The sequence below is a fragment of the Oncorhynchus keta genome, chromosome 4, assembly GCF_023373465.1.
Source record: "Oncorhynchus keta strain PuntledgeMale-10-30-2019 chromosome 4, Oket_V2, whole genome shotgun sequence".
Lineage (NCBI taxonomy): Eukaryota > Metazoa > Chordata > Actinopteri > Salmoniformes > Salmonidae > Oncorhynchus > Oncorhynchus keta.
This window is the reverse complement of record NC_068424.1, coordinates 55,904,292-55,922,025: the sequence shown is the minus strand read 5'-3', so window position 1 is coordinate 55,922,025 and position 17,734 is coordinate 55,904,292. Positions and strand designations below refer to the sequence as shown.

The window sequence follows — 17,734 nt, the reverse complement described above, 5'->3', positions numbered from 1 at the left end:
AACAAGATGCATTGGGTAACATATATATTTTTTTAAATGTGTGATTATATGATAAATGCAATTGGTAGACTTCCACTTGGAGATTAATACTAGATACTTTTCTAATCAACCTGTGTGGTTTAGGTAGATCATCAGTGCATTCCATATTGTAACCTAATAAGCTACATTTATTACAAACTAACGGTACACTCATTACCTGTCTCTCATGCCATAAAGATCTTTCTTTAATTTGATTGACGTTGTCCTCCACAAGCCACGACAAGGGCTCCGGTTTACAATAGAAAGGAAAGGCAAGGAGGGCGAGCAGGAGCACATTTGTCCAATGGGATCACAGGTGGGAGGGAGTTTGTCTAACTCGAGTTTTGTTCGAAGTTAGTAGGTACCTAAGCGTGTATGATGTCTGAAGCTTCTGCACCGTTATTCCACGGGACATTGTATTGGTACCACTGAGAGTATTTGTGCCTTGCTTTCCATATTCTATAAAAGCAATTATTTAATCACTTTTAACTTTTGGATACACTTTTGACAACGGAGAGGAATTAACATTGGCATGTATTTTTCACTTTTGTAGTTCCTATTCATCCGTAAGTGTATTGCGCATATAAACCATCATGCATTGCCGCTCACATACGATGCGTTCTCCGAAACTTAATTGACAAGCAAGGGAAGTCTGAGCACCACGGATTCATTGCATCCCAAGGATTCAATTACTACATCTAGATACGGGAGAAAATACTTCAGTGGAAATATCCGCATAATTTCTGGAATTACCACAGTGTGTCGCGCACTTTTGGAATACAATGCTTTAGCTTTGGCCAAACTCGAATAAAGTTGATGCATCTACGGCATGGACTTTTTATAATAAAGGTGGACTTGGATTTCGACCATGGCGCTCACAGGTAGGGACTTAGGCCGGTTCCATTTGATTTTATTGATGCTATGGACTCTGTCGCAATATTCTTCATCCAGCCAAGTTCGTCAAGAGTTTCAGGTATTGGAGGAGCAACCGTTTGGTACCTATGTGGGGACGATAGAGACGAGACCCAGCTTCACATATCGCTTCAGTGAAAACCACAAACTTTTTGCAATTAATGGCACCACTGGAGTCATTTACACCTCTTCTGTGATTGACAGGGAGATTTTGCAAAGTAATGTCATCAATGTGGTGGTCCTCTCCAGCCAACCTACCTATCCTACCGAAGTTAGGATTGTTGTACTGGATATAAATGATAATTCGCCAGTGTTTCCCGACGCATCAATTGTAGTTTCGTTTAAAGAAGACGCCAGCAGTGGCAGACAAGTGATTCTGGACACGGCTACAGATTCAGACATTGGGAGTAATGGAGTGGATCACACCACCTACAGAATAGTGAATGGCAACGAGCAAAGGAAATTCCGTTTGGATATTACAGTGAATCCTAGTGGAGAGGGGGCATTCTGTCACCTCGTTTCAACTGGAGGCTTGGACAGGGAAATCACTCCCTTCTACCAACTCTTGATTGAAGTGGAAGACAAAGGAGACCCTAAGAAGTTTGGGTACCTGCAAGTAAATGTAACTATTCAAGATATCAATGACAACCCCCCTATGTTTGATCATGACCAATATGAAACCAATGTTTTTGAAGACATGGCAGTGGGTTCTAGTGTTCTGCAGATAACAGCATCAGACCAAGACGAGGGAGCTAATGCAGACATCAGGTACTTCTTAGACGAGGGAACACCTTTTCAAATCGATCCTAAAGCAGGTACCATCATTATAAAAGAACGTTTGGATTATGAGAGTAAGAAAGAATACGCTATGACTATTCATGCTATGGACAACGGTGTACCTTCTCTGTCAGGTAGGTCAGAGGCCACTATCAAACTACTGGATGTCAATGATAATGACCCAGTTGTGAAGTTTAGATATTTCCCCACCACATCTAAGTTTGCCTCTGTTGATGAAAATGCTCAGATTGGTACAGTGGTAGCCTTATTGACAGTCTCAGATTCCGACTCTCCCACAGCTAATGGTAATATATCTGTCTCAATATTGGGGGGGAATGAGCAGAGACACTTTGAAGTGCACACTTCCCCAGTTCCCAACCTAAGCTTGATCAAAGTTGCTAGTGTTCTAGACAGAGAGCGCATTTCCTCCTACAACCTGACTGTGTCGGTATCAGACAATGGCAAACCCATGGCCAGGTCCTCTTTTGCCAGCCTGGTTATTTTTGTGAATGATATCAATGACCACCCACCCATATTCCAGGAAGTCATCTACAGAGTAGATATCAGTGAAGACATTCCAAAAGGCAGCTACATTAAAGGGGTCTCTGCAACAGATGGCGACTCCGGGCAAAATGCCAACCTTCGCTACTCCCTGGTGTCTGGAAACGGTTTGGGCTGGTTTGCCATCAGTGAAAACAGTGGTCTGGTTACCAGCGCCGCTTTGTTGGATAGGGAAGTAGCATCTGAAATAGTGCTCAACATCAGTGCCAAAGACCAGGGTTTGCAACCCAAAATCTCTTACACTAAATTGATAGTCAACATAACTGACGTGAATGACCAAGTGCCCACATTTACACAGAGCACGTATCATGTGTCCCTGGTGGAGCACTCTCCAGCCGGTGCTGAGCTCCTAGTGCTGTCAGCCTCAGATGATGACCTTGGGGCCAATGGAACTATCCGGTTCTCTTTTGACCCTGAGACCCCGTCTAGTGTACAAGAGTTGTTCCGCCTGGAAGTTGTATCAGGCAGGTTGAGCACAGCCACAGAACTGGACAGGGAGGACCAAGGGAGTTATTTACTTTACATCCAGGCGACAGACTCCGGTTGCCCCCCTCTCCACTCCATTGGTAAAGTAAACGTAACTCTGAGTGATATCAATGACAATAGGCCAGTCTTCTACCCAGTCCAGTACTTTGCCAATGTCAAAGAGAATGAACCCTCTGGCTCGTTCATAACCACTGCATTAGCCACAGACCCTGACCTGGGGGGAAATGGCACAGTGAAGTATATCATATCTGCTGGAGACACATCTAAATTTCACATTAATAGTAACTCGGGCAAAATCACCACCCTGGTGCCGCTGGATAGAGAGGAGAAGACCGCCTACCAGCTGCAGGTGACAGCAGCAGATGGTAGAGACCTCCGTTCACACACCCAGGCCATCGTCACCATTAATGTCATAGACACACAGGACAACCCCCCTACCTTTAGTCAGAATGCCTACAGTTTTGTTATGTTTGAAAATGTGGGCATTGGCACAGTTATTGGCACTGTATCTGCCACCACTGTCGATCTGAATACAAATATCACATATTTAATCACCTCAGGGGACCAGAGGGGGCTGTTTACTGTCAGTAGTGCAACAGGTCAAATCAAAGCATCCAGTCAGATAGACAGAGAGGAGCAGCCATTCTATCAACTCAAAGTCATAGCCAGAGGTGGTGAGGTAACAGGCGAGGCCCTCGTCAACATCACAGTGAAGGATTTAAATGATAACGCTCCCCATTTTATCCACGCCACCGAGCACGTCAGTGCAGTGGAGAACTGGCGCACAGGGCATCTGATATTCCAAGCTAAAGCTGCCGACCCTGACGAGGGCACGAATGGCATGGTGGTCTATAGCCTCAAGCAGAACCCCAAAGGCCTATTCCACATCCATGAGAAACATGGGCTTATCACACTGACAGGGCCGCTGGAGCTCACCACCAGCTCCTACCAGGTGGAGGTCCTGGCCTCTGATATGGGGGTCCCCCTGCTCACTTCCACTCTAATGTTAACAGTCAGCGTGTACGACGTCAATGACAACGCTCCCGTGTTTGATCAGCTCTCCTACGAGGTCATTATTTTAGAGTCGGAACCAGTCAACAGTCGCTTTTTTAAGGTGGAAGCCACCGACAAAGACTCAGGCCTGAATGGGGAGGTTATGTATGACATAGTTGACGGGAACACAGCCAACGTATTTGGGATCTTTCCAGACGGGCAGTTGTATATTAAGGCTGAGCTAGACAGAGAAGTCCAGGACAGATATAACTTAGTGCTGGTGGCCACAGACAGGGCAGTGGAGCCACTAAGTGCCAGTGTCAATGTCAGTGTAATTCTGGACGACGTGAATGACAATCGCCCCCTCTTTAACAGCACTAATTATGTGTTCCACTTTGAGGAAGAGCAGAAGAGAGGGTCACTGGTAGGGCGAGTGTTTGCAGTGGATAAGGACTTTGGCCCCAATAGTGAGGTCAGGTACGCGTTTGAGACTCAACAGCCCAACTTTGAGCTGAACGCCATCACGGGGGAGTTGACCAGTACTCTGCAGTTGGACCGTGAGTCACTAATGAGACAGAGAGGCGCAGCGGTGTTCAGCTTTACAGTAGTTTCCTCAGACCAGGGGCTCCCCAAGCCTCTGAGAGACCAGGCTAAAGTGCAGGTTTACATCCAAGACATCAATGACAACCCACCCAAGTTCACCAAAGACATTTACCAGGCCTCCATCTCCGAGTCGGCCCAGAACCTGACGCAGCTGCTGAGGGTGTCTGCCGTCGATGTGGATGAGAGCAAAAATGGACTGGTCCACTATCACATAAAGGAAGGCAACGAGGAGAGCCAGTTCACCATCGACAGCAGCTCAGGACAGGTCACACTAGTGGGAAAGCTGGACTATGAGGTGACATCCTCCTACTCGTTAAAAATGATTGCTGTTGATTCTGGAACCGTACCCCTCTCCTCGTCCTGTATGCTCAGCATTAGCATACAGGATGAGAATGATAATTCCCCTTCCTTCCCCAAATCTGCCATATCTGTGGATGTTCTGGAAAATATGAGGATTGGAGAGCTGGTGGCCTCAGTGACAGCCACTGACTCTGATTCGGGTCATAACACAGACATAACATACAGCATCACAGCCACAAACAACCACGGGACATTTAGCATTAGCCCCAACACAGGGAGCATCTTCCTAGTAAAAAAGATGGATTTTGAAACTCAGTCTTTTTACAAACTGAACATCACTGCAAAGGACAATGGGAGACCACCAAGGTCCTCAACAATTCCTGTGGTCATTCATGTCAGAGATTTCAATGACAATCCTCCTATATTTACCCCTGGTGATATTTTTAAATCCATTCCTGAAAATATGCCCCTCTCTGCATCAGTAATGACAATCACTGCTCATGACACGGATGCAGACATTAATGGACAGCTGGAATACTCCATAGTTCAACAGACACCCAGGGGAGGTCACTTCAGCATTGACTCCAGCAGTGGGCTCATATTCACAAACAAGGAGATTGACAGAGAGTTCTCCAATCTCTTTGAGTTGACAGTTAAAGCCACTGACCAGGCAGTTCCTGTGGAATTCCGGCGCTTTGCCTTGAAAAATGTCACAATATGGGTGACGGACCTGAATGACAATGTCCCCACGTTTGTTTCCCAGAATGCTCTGGTTGCGGAGTCCACCATAGTCATTGGCTCCATCCTCACGACGGTGGTGGCGTTCGATCCTGACGAGGGCTCCAACGGCGAGGTGGAGTACGAGCTGGTGAAGGGGGACTCGGACACGTTCATCATGGACCGCTACAGCGGGGATATCCGCTTGGCCTCACTGCTGGTGCCGTCTCGCCTCATCTACAGCCTGACCGTGTCGGCCACCGACCATGGCTCGGACAGGAAGACCTCCAGGACCGAGCTCGCCATAATCCTCCAGGGCGCCGATGGGCCCGTCTTCTCCCAGCCCAAATACATCACCATCCTGAAGGAGGGCCAACCACCGGGCACCAACGTCATCTCCCTGGATGCCTCCAGCCCCAGAGGCTCAGCCACCAAGGTGGAATTTTTCATTGTGTCAGTCCGCAGCGGCAGCAAGGCCATGGGACGCCTGTTCACCATAGGCCGCCATACTGGAGTGATCCAGACCGCAGCCGAACTGGACCGGGAACAGGGCTCTGACCTCTACCTGGTGGATGTGTACGCCATCGAGACGGACTCCAGTCATCCCAGGACGCAGAGGGCTGAGGTTAGTAGTGCGTTTATTTCTCTTCTCTTTTTGGAGGGCAATGGCTTCTTCACATTGTGGTCGATGGCTTCCAGACAGCATAATTGGAACCCGTACAGCCGTTGAAGTCGTTTAGTGGGATTAAATGAAATGAGATCAAGGTTTCGACTGGAAAACCTGGGAGTGAAAGGAAAATATCCAAGTCGCACATAAAACAGGTATACCTAGTGCATTCGTATGCACATTAATTACATTCCTTTTTTAAATATATTGCTAAAAGTTCTGTGTTACATAAAATCTAAATTGCCTTGGACATGAGTAAGTAGGCCTTGGTTTTTGGCTTTGGCAAGATAACTGTATTGTTCCAGTTCCCAAAAAGGACTGGCCATAACAATCCTTCTAGCATTTGTCTGTGTTTTCTGGGAAGGGGAAATGAGTGCCTCGTATCCTGTGTTTCTACTGTGCTCATGCTGTTATGAACTTGGATATTCTTATCAGTGAATAAGAACTACACAAATCGAAACGTAGCACTTTTTCTCTTTCGCAGGCATTATCGTCCTGGGTTGCTTTATATGATAAAGATCCATGATGAATTGTTCCAGGTTTCTATAGGTAGTAATGGAACACACAAAGAAAATATCATGATGAGTTAGTGCAGGTAGACTATATCTGGCCAATATCACAGAGTTTTAAGCCTGAGGCTGTTTTGGTTTAAGGGTGTTCCTGTGGTACTCTCCTCCACCACTGGGCCGGGCTCTACAGGCAATATGTGACCGTTAAAATTGAATGACCTCCTAAGACTGTGGAAAGATTTTCGGGGAGAGAAGAAGGGGAAGAAATCTTGAAGACTGAAACTTAAGCTCTCTATTCAGTTTGCATTATGTGATGCACCTCTTCCCTTGGGGGTGGAGTTAAATTCTCTGAAGTGCAGTGCTGAAACTGTAAACCCAGCTTTGGGTGGTTAAGCCCTAGCCACTCCTCAGATTTAAAACATGTGATTCTATATGCTATATATGTGTATTGGAAATTTCAACTGGAACCTAGAATTTCATGTTATTACAGGCTTGATGATACGCATTTATAAATTGGGAGTTTTCTGAGCGCAACCAGAAAAGATTTCACTGCTGCTTCCTTCAAGAAAATGTGTTTTTTATTATTGGAAGTTGCTTGCAAAGGGCCTATCCTGAAACGCTCTAACAGTATGACAGTAATCAGATGCTTCGACCATTTTTTGTGGATACCACTTCAACCATTACAAAAACTGAAATTGAAATCCAATACAATAATCGGGTATTTGGAGGCAAGCTCAAATATGATTAAAATCACAGATTTGGCAAAATGGCGTTAAGTCATTTAACTTAATGTTAGTTTGGTCAAAAGGGGATATCAAATGCTCTCCCGTTTCGCCTGCACCACCACAGATACTAATCTCTTCGTTTGAAAACTCTGCAGTCGATCAGAGAAATAATGCTTAACATATTTCTTAGGTTTTCCATGTACAAACCCTGTTCTCAAAGTGCAGTGACGTTTTATACTTTTTCTGTCCTCTGAGAGATGACTTAAATATACCCCATAACTGTATAGGCACTCTCTTTATTGTTAGTTCTGAAGTGTAATAGCTCTTTGATGATTTTAAACTACCTTTCCTGTGGGTGATAGTGGCCTTTTAGATATGCTCTACTTGAAAGTAGTCTCAGGTACTGTACTGCTCACTGGTGGGACATATGACAGGCTAAGGTTTTGGGCTTAGACTGGTACATTTCAAATAAAAACGTAACTTTTAAGGTCCCTAAAGAGGCTAACTCTTTCACTTTCTCAGCTTTAAATCCATTAGCCTTTTAGAAGTAGTCATATTGATTATTGAAAACACTTTGACAGCTGCTTTTCTTGTGCTTTGCACTGTGCACAAAGTTTTGGATAGACTAGAAGAAAAAATTCAGTTCAGTATGCCGTCTCAATGATTGGTATCATAAACAACCTGACATAGCGCTGAGCTTGCTATGAAACAGAAGTTGCCGCTGACTTGTTTTGAACATGCCTCTTGGTATCATATTAAGTGAGTATAATTGCCATTGTTTGTTGATTTGTTTTTTTCCATCTTTTGGGATTCAGAGTTTGCTTTGATAGCACCTGCTTTAGAACATGTTGTAACAACCTGCTTTAGAACATGTTGTAACAACTTGCTTTAGAACATGTTGTAACAACCTGCTTTAGAACGTGTTGTAACAACCTGCTTTAGAACGTGTTGTAACGACCTGCTTTAGAACATGTTGTAACAACCTGCTTTAGAACGTGTTGTAACGACCTGCTTTAGAACATGTTGTAACAACCTGCTTTAGAACATGTTGTAACAACCTGCTTTAGAACATGTTGTAACAACCTGCTTTAGAACATGTTGTAACAACCTGCTTTAGAACGTGTTGTAACAACCTGCTTCAGAACGTGTTGTAACGACCTGCTTTAGAACATGTTGTAACGACCTGCTTTAGAACGTGTTGTAACGACCTGCTTTAGAACATGTTGTAACAACCTGCTTTAGAACATGTTGTAACGACCTGCTTTAGAACATGTTGTAACGACCTGCTTTAGAACATGTTGTAACAACCTGCTTTAGAACATGTTGTAACGACCTGCTTTAGAACATGTTGTAACAACCTGCTTTAGAACATGTTGTAACAACCTGCTTTAGAACGTGTTGTAACGACCTGCATTAGAACATGTTGTAACGACCTGCTTTAGAACATGTTGTAATGAACTGCTTTAGAACATGTTGTAACGACCTGCTTTAGAACATGTTGTAACAACCTGCTTTAGAACATGTTGTAACAACCTGCTTTAGAACATGTTGTAACAACCTGCTTTAGAACATGTTGTAACAACCTGCTTTAGAACATGTTGTAACAACCTGCTTTAGAACATGTTGTAACAACCTGCTTTAGAACGTGTTGTAACGACCTGCATTAGAACATGTTGTAACGACCTGCTTTAGAACATGTTGTAACGACCTGCTTTAGAACATGTTGTAACAACCTGCTTTAGAACATGTTGTAACGACCTGCTTTAGAACATGTTGGAATGAACTGCTTTAGAACGTGTTGTAATGACCTGCTTAAGAACATGTTGTAACAACCTGCTTTAGAACAGGTTGTAACAACCTGCTTTACAACATGTAACAACCTGCTTTAGAACATGTTGAAACGACCTGCTTTAGAACATGTTGTAATAACCTGCTTTAGAACATGTTGTAATAACCTGCTTTAGAACGTGTTGTAACGACCTGCTTAAGAACATGTTGTAACAACCTGCTTTAGAACATGTTGTAACAACCTGCTTAAGAACATGTTGTAACAACCTGCTTTAGAACATGTTGTAACAACCTGCTTTACAACATGTAACAACCTGCTTTAGAACATGTTGTAACGACCTGCTTTAGAACATGTTGTAATAACCTGCTTTAGAACATGTTGTAACAAACTGCTTTAGAACATTTTATTTTATTTTACCTTTATTTAACTAGGCAAGTCAGTTAAGAACAAATACTTATTTTCAATGACGGCCTAGGAACAGTGGGTTAACTGCCTGTTCAGGGGCAGAACATCAGTTTTGTACCTTGTCAGCTCCGGGATTTGAACTTGCAACCTTCCGGTTGCTAGTACAACGCTCAAACCACTGGGCTACCCTGCCGCCCCAACATGTTGTAATGACGTGCTTTAGAACATGTTGTAATGACGTGCTTTAGAACATGTTGTAATGACGTGCTTTAGAACATGTTTTAACAACCGGCTTTAGAACATGTTGTAACATCCTGCTTTAGAACATGTTGTCACGACCTGCTTAAGAACATGGTGTAACGACCTGCTTTAGAACATGTTGTAACGACCTGCTTTAGAACATGTTTTAACAACCTGCTTTAGAACATGTTTTAACAACCGGCTTTAGAACATGTTGTAACATCCTGCTTTAGAACATGTTGTAACAACTGGCTTTAGAACATGTTGTAACATCCTGCTTTAGAACATGTTGTAACAACCTGCTTTAGAACATGTTGTAACGACCTGCTTTAGAACATGTTGTAACATCCTGCTTTAGAACATGTTGTAACGACCTGCTTTAGAACATGTTGTAACGACCTGCTTTAGAACATGTTGTAACATCCTGCTTTAGAACATGTTGTAACATCCTGCTTTAGAACATGTTGTAACATCCTGCTTTAGAACATGTTGTAACATCCTGCTTTAGAACATGTTGTAACATCCTGCTTCAGAACATGTTGTAACGACCTGCTTTAGAACATGTTGTAACGACCTGCATTAGAACATGTTGTAACAACCTGCTTTAGAACATGTTGTAACGACCTGCATTAGAACATGTTGTAACAACCTGCTTTAGAACATGTTGTAACGACCTGCTTTAGAACATGTTGTAACGACCTGCTTTAGAACATGTTGTAACATCCTGCTTTAGAACATGTTGTAACAACCTGCTTAAGAACATGTTGTAACGACCTGCTTTAGAACATGTTGTAACAACCTGCTTTAGAACATGTTGTAACAACCTGCTTTAGAACATGTTGTAACGACCTGCTTTGGAACATGTTGCAACGACCTGCTTTAGAACATGTTGTAACGACCTGCTTTAGAACATGTTGTTACGACCTGCATTAGAACATGTTGTAACGACCTGCTTTAGAACATGTTGTAACAACCTGCTTTAGAACATGTTGTAACAACTTGCCTTAGAACATGTTGTAACAACCTGCTTTAGAACATGTTGTAACAACTTGCTTTAGAACATGTTGTAACAATCTTGTTTCAGAACATGTTGTAACAACCTGCTTTAGAACATGTTTTAACAACCTGCATTAGAACATATTGTAACAATCTTGTTTCAGAACATGTTGTAACAACCCTGTTTATCGCTCGACCCTTCAGTCAATATTGGTCAGGGTGTCTGGCCGTCTTTCTCTCTCTCTCTCCCCCTCTCTCTCTCCCCTCTCTCTCTCTCTCTCTCTCCCCTCTCTCTCTCCCCCTCTCTCTCTCCCCCTCTCTCTCTCTCTCTCTCTCTCTCTCTCTCTCTCTCTCTCTCTCTCTGTGTGTCTCTCTCTCTCTCTCCCCCTCTCTCTCCCCTCTCTCTCTCTCTCTCTCTCTCTCTCTCCTCTCTCTCTCCCCCTCTCTCTCTCTCTCTCTCTCTCTCCCTCTCTCTCTCTCTCTCTCTCTCTCTCTCTCTCTCTGTGTCTCTCTGTCTTTCTGTTATTTTCACTCTCTGCCCTTCTCGCTCTCTCTCCACTCTCACACTCTCAAGCCCACTCCCTCCAGCTCCAGCCTGAATTGTTTTCTTTTGCTCATTGTGAAAATGAATAAAGGATCTTTTAGGAGAGAGCCTGAAGTGCTACATCACTTCTTGCCCTGCCGAAAGCATTGTTCCTTCTGGAAATAAACACTGCCGACCGCAACAGTCCTTCCTTTGTTTTGCCTTCACAGATATAGTGTTGCTCCGCTCTGGCACTGGTTCAGTGGGCTTTGTTATTTTTTTGTCTGTGCCAGCGTCATTCAATGGCAGATTTAGGGTTGTGTATGGGACCCCCTCCTCCTTGACGGAGGAATAGGGAAGTGGGAGTTGGAGTGGAGAAAAAAAAGACTTGGGATACGTTTCGGATCATCTCACAAACTGAGGAGGGGGGCATCAGCATTCTGCCTGGTGGCCTGGTGTTCTGGTGGACTGGTGTTCTGGACATCGCAACAGGGGAATGCAGATGGCTAGGCTAGATAGACGGCTCTTATTAGTGTTTATTTTACTCAGGACAGTGGAGTTGACCCCCCTTTCTTCATTATCTCTCTCCCAATCTTTCTCTTCCTCACACTTTCTTTTTCTTTATTCCCCCTCTCCTTTGCAAGGAACATTTTGTCCAGACAATAACCCTCTATCGTCTTGTATACTTCGAAACAGTTGGAAAAACAGACTGTTTATTAATGTAGCCCCGCAGTTAGAAGCATGCTTACTGGACATGAAATAGACTGCGAATCAACCTTGAATGTCTTAACATGCCTGGTGTCAGTCCAGAACACTTAAACCAGCCCTGGGTTCTAATAGTCTTTATTTCATTTCAAATACTGTAGCTGTGCTTGATTCAGCTCAATCAAATGCTCAAAGTATTTGACAGAAAACAACTACTGTTTGAACCCCGGGTCCGATAAACTCCTCAGACTTGAACCGTGAGGAAATGTGATTAGGGCATTAGTAGCGGGTGGAGTGCTTAATGTAGTGTAGATAGAAAAGCACTATGAATCGTAAAACCTCTACAGGCAGGTCAACAAGGTAGAGCGAGGGCTGCGCTGCCCTGGTACCATATGATATGGTTGTTGGTATGGGGGATGAAGGGTTTCTGAGGCAAGCAAGACAGTAAATTCACCAGGTAAATTGGCTGGATATGTGTTTTGTAATGGTCATCGCCAGGGTTCTCACAGCCTTCATGGAGTTGATGCGTATGCTGGTCCTCCCATGTAGGTGGTCCTCTCTGAGGTCAAAGTTGAGACAAACAGGAGACTCTCTCTAAGTACCTGTCTTTTACGAGACACAAACTATAAACCCCTCCTCACAGGCATGCAGGGAGAAAAACACACACACACACACACGCACGCACACACGCACGCACGCACGCACGCACGCACGCACACACACACACACACACACACACACACACACACACACACACACACACACACATACAGCTGCCCTATTATTTTGTTTTCAGTGTTTTATTTAATAGGTGGATTACAGGGCAAGAGGTCAAGTATCGTGTTCAAGTTCATACATATTATCTTCCATGCCAAGAAATCAACACTCCAGTTGTCATGCTACCACTTTAAAGCATTCCCCCTGGAAGAATTACTGTGACTGTTCCAATAGCAATGCTGTTCCAGCGATAGCATTGTGGGGCATGTCCCCACAACACAGAAGCCACACTAAGCTGTCTCTGTTTACTTGTTAAACTTTCTCTCTATCTCTCCCGGTTTCAAAGCTAGCGGCAATCGTCGCTCACAATGAGCGTTTGTTTAGCAATGATGATACACTCAAGGCTCATGTTGAAAACAAGGCTGTAGGTCCTTATCCAGGCCATGTGTTGCTAAGTCCCCCCCCCCCCACCACCATAAAATGTGCCGACAAAATAGCAGATCAAACGCATATTTAGCACACATCAATACAGTAGTTTTATTCATAGAATAGAGATGCCATTGAACATAAATGCTATAAGCACTACATTAGGTCGACTAATGTCAACAAAGGGTCAGCCTCAGACCACAGACTGACCATATGTTTCAAAACGGTCTATAAACGGTCTGCTCGGTCGGCTGCCTCATCCCGCCCCTCCATTTGACTCGGTCGTCTTCCAAAGAGAGCACAGGTTTCCCGTTGGAATAATAAATGAATGTGGCGAGAGGTGTGCGCGCGCTCCAAAGAGCTCGCATGGACTTTAGTTTGACCTCTGTGAATTTTGGTTGTTTCGCCTCATTTTGCAGGTCATTCCTGGTCTTTTCAGCACGCGTGGTCCGAGCACAGAGTATCAGGTCCACTGGGAATGTCCTGCTGTTTTGGTCTATGGAACAAGTTATCAAACAGCAACAGGGCCATGGGCTTACTGGGTAACTTTGAAATAGGAATGTCTATGATTGGCTAACTGGTGTAGGTGTAACCTTTTGTTAGCGTTCAGCCGGTATAGAAACGGGTTCAAGCTGATAAACTGTGTCTTCGGGTGTTGTTTACAGTCTGTTATTTAACGTTACACTCACGTTATCATTGTGTGGCAACAGGATAGTAATGTAGTCATCTACAGTGTGGTTATTGTAATAGCTATGCTCGAGTCCACTTAGCTTGACTGGTCTGTAAAGGAAATGTTACAGTAAATCTGGTCCAATTCCAGCAAAACAAGATTCCACTACTTGGACTAGTAAAAAGTTAGTAGTCTGAGAAAGAGAGTGTGCAAAGGAGATTGGGGAGAGGTGTGTGTGTGAGGGGGGGTGGGAGGGGTGGATTTAGGCTCATTTTCAATGCAGTAATAATTGATCCCAGCTCCAGAATGATTTTTTCTACACGTGACTGACACTGCAACACACACACACACACCTCCCCTAGGCCTCCATTGTTTTCTCTGGACAAAACTACACTGCATCTCCATTTCATATTGAACGTAAAATGCTCCTGTACTTTTAGAGATCTCGATTCCCAGACCCTATATCATCAGCACCTTCCAGGTGCCATTAAGTCACGCCACCACCCCTGTGACATCAAACGAGAGGGGGGAAAGAGGATGTGAGTTTTTTTCAAAGTCTAAACCCCCTCCTCTTTTCTTTCAGCCTGCAGTTGATAGCCTTCCTGTCCCAGGAAGGCTATCTCCCGCAGGCAGACAGATAATTTAGGAGCGGAGAGAGATGGAGAGAAAGGAGGGAGGTGGAGAGGAGGAGGGGGGATTGAGGTTTGAGCTGTGGGAGAGGGCCAGAGTGAGCTTCAGCAGCGTCAGGCCTGGAGACAAGGAGAGAGAGAGACTGGTTCCAGAGAAGAATGTTCATGTTATTGTTGTCTTCCCTCTTATTTTAGAGGGTTTCCATCAAGAGGGGAAAAAGGTGCAGGGCAGTCTACTGTATCCTGGCTGTGTCAGAACGTTTTGATGGTGAAGGGTGATTTAAGCTTTACATGTTTTTACAGTGTTGGCAGGTGTTTATCTAAAAATTATGTATGGAGTAATGTGTGTGTGTGTGTGGGGGGGGCATGTGTGCTTTGAAGCATCTCTCTAAATTCACTTTTTATTAGCTTTCATTATACATGCACACCAGCGTGTAACTGAATAGTTATGGCATGTTTGGCAATTGATAAAAGAGGAACTGCTCTTGAAAATATGTTGGCCTTTTCATATGATAGAAGTAATGCTCACTAAAGATAGACCATATTATGCTACATTAAAAGTGAGCTGAATCAAGCAGACAACTTTGGCTCATGAGATATTTTTCAAAAGCTATTCTCCCAAAACAAGTTTGTAGTCTCCAAGAGTTTCTAAAGAAGATTTTAAGAGGATGGCCACATGATTTACATTGAAAAATGGAATGAAGACTATTTAAGACTCAAAACAAATGGATTGAATTCGCATGACAACAAATAAACCTTGCCTTAATAACAAAACAACACTTTTGTTTACACAATTCTAACAACTGACATCTCCAGTTTGTTGAGTGAGAAACAGAGCTCTCCTCTCCGCCATTTTGGTGAGTGCAGCCTTTTTCTCCCCCCTCTGGTAAGGCTGCCTAATTGAAAACATCTGGGTGAAGCACTTTTTTTTCGGGGCAGCAAGGTTGGGGCCAGCCAACGTGACTCAGGCTCTCATTCCTGATTGGGTACCTAAGCAGCTCTCTCTGAGCTTTGTTGTCAGGCAAAAGTTATGCTTTTATTAAACCAGACGATATCACAAGGAGCAAAGGGAAACTTTTTACTGTTTGTGCTCCGTATGTTGGGACACAGAAACAGTTCCTCTGCTTTCGATTACACACGTTGACATTGTGCTATTTTTTTCCCTCCTCAACTTTTCCTATTGCTGGAGTGGCCTAGTTAGACCAGCTGTATTGTATCTGATTCCTATGGTGTGTGTGCGTGTGCATGTGTGTGTGTGTGTGTGTGTGTGTGTGTGTGTGTGTGTGTGTGTGTGTGTGTGTGTGTGTGTGTGTGTGTGTGTGTGTGTGTGTGTGTGTGTGTGTGTGTGTGTGTGTGTGTGTGTGTGTGTGTGTGTGTGTGTGTGTGTGTGTGTGTGTGTGTGTGTGTGTGTGTGTGTGTGTGTGTGTGTGTGTTTGCGAAAGCGTGCGAATGCAGGTATGTTTATCACACTTAACAGGTTGTTAACTCAAGAATGCCTTATTTTCTTGGCCAAAGGAGCATGCAATGTCCAACAGGCGAAATATGCTGGCTGAAGCATTGTGTTCTGATATCTCCCCTGTTGATAGAAACTTCCTAATGAAGTTAGCTCTTAATGGAATTAGTTTCCATGGGCATCATGCACTGTAATCATACATTGGGAGTAGTTTCCCTGGACATCATGCTCTGTAATCAGACGTTGGGAGTAGTTTCTATGGACATCACTGTAATCATACATTGGGAGTAGTTTCCCTGGACATCACTGTAATCATATATTGGAAGTAGTTTCCCTGGACATCACTGTAATCATACATTGGGAGTAGTTTCCCTGGACATCATGCTCTGTAATCAGACGTTGGGAGTAGTTTCTATGGACATCACTGTAATCATACATTGGGAGTAGTTTCCCTGGACATCACTGTAATCATATATTGGAAGTAGTTTCCCTGGACATCACTGTAATCATACATTGGGAGTAGTTTCCCTGGACATCATGCACTGTGATCATATATTGGGAGTAGTTTCCCTGGACATCACTGTAATCATACATTGGGAGTAGTTTCCAGGACATCTCTGTAATCATACATTGGGAGTAGTTTCCCTGGACATCATGCACTGTAATCATACATTGGGAGTAGTTTCTATGGACATCATGCACTGTAATCATACATTGGGAGTAGTTTCCCTGGACATCATGCACTGTAATCATACATTGGGAGTAGTTTCTATGGACATCATGCACTGTAATCATACATTGGGAGTAGTTTCCCTGGACATCATGCACTGTAATCATACATTGGGAGTAGTTTCCCTGGGCATCACTGTAATCATACATTGGGAGTAGTTTCCCTGGACATCACTGTAATCATACATTGGGAGTAGTTTCCCTGGACATCACTGTAATCATACATTGGGAGTAGTTTCCCTGGACATCACTGTAATCATACATTGGGAGTAGTTTCCCTGGACATCATGCACTGTGATCATACATTGGGAGTAGTTTCCCTGGACATCACTGTAATCATACATTGAAAGTGACCACATACTACTTACGTGGTCTGTGCTGTTGGTCCTAACTTTCTGGACTTGCTCTGTGGTAGAACACACAGCAGAAACCTACAAGTGGGGGATACAAGTCCCGGGGCATTCGGTCTCTGTTATCATTCTGTCGCTGCCCCTCCATTGGAGCCAGGTGATTGATGAAATCAGGCAGAACTCCTTTCTAAAGGATGGGATGTCCTTGTCCGACCTGTTCCCCTACCTTATTAACAGACACATACTCCCATTGCAGTCTAGTCTCCATTCTGAGTATTGGCATGAAATGGAATACATAAAAAAATGTCATTAATATGATTCTAGCAACACATAAATGAGATAAAGGCCTTTGTCGCCTCACTCTTGGCTTGATAACGCGTTAAATTCCGTGAGGGAAGGTGATGAACATTCACACTGCAAAGGGTCAGGTTGCCAGTGAATGTAGTGACATTTGGCTTGCCTTGGCAGAGCCTGCAGCATTAGCGGAAGCAATGTCCCTTGGCAGCTGAACCACTGTGCCAGCTGTGTGTGTGTGACAGGGCCCAACAGTGCTGGAGACTGGCAGACCAGAGCCTGATCTCCCCATGGTGTCTTTATGCGTCTGACGTGTGACAAGGCTGACACGCTGTTAATAATGATGTGGTTATTACTTCCCATCATGCCTCACTGCAGACCGGCCCATAAAACAGCTCTGTGTGCTCCTTTTGTTTCTGATTGGTTGCCCATAGAGCAAGTAATGTTGTCATACGCACATCACATTATGATTCTACACAGGCCCAGGTTCTGGGCTCAACATTATTAATTTTAAGTTCCATTTTGATTTCATAAAGTCAC

The 17,734-nt window shown here is 44.0% G+C and overlaps 1 protein-coding gene across 1 annotated transcript in view; it reads left to right on the top strand.

The window, feature by feature from the left end:
* Positions 1 to 401: 401 nt before the first annotated feature.
* LOC118378919 (protocadherin Fat 4-like) overlaps positions 402 to 17,734 on the top strand; it is a 111,040-nt gene continuing 93,707 nt past the window's right edge. The window contains exon 1 of the mRNA XM_035765915.2: positions 402 to 5,992. Within this exon, the coding sequence (XP_035621808.1) occupies positions 887 to 5,992 (5,106 nt within the window). The 5' untranslated portion in view covers positions 402 to 886. The remainder of the gene's footprint in view (positions 5,993 to 17,734) is intronic.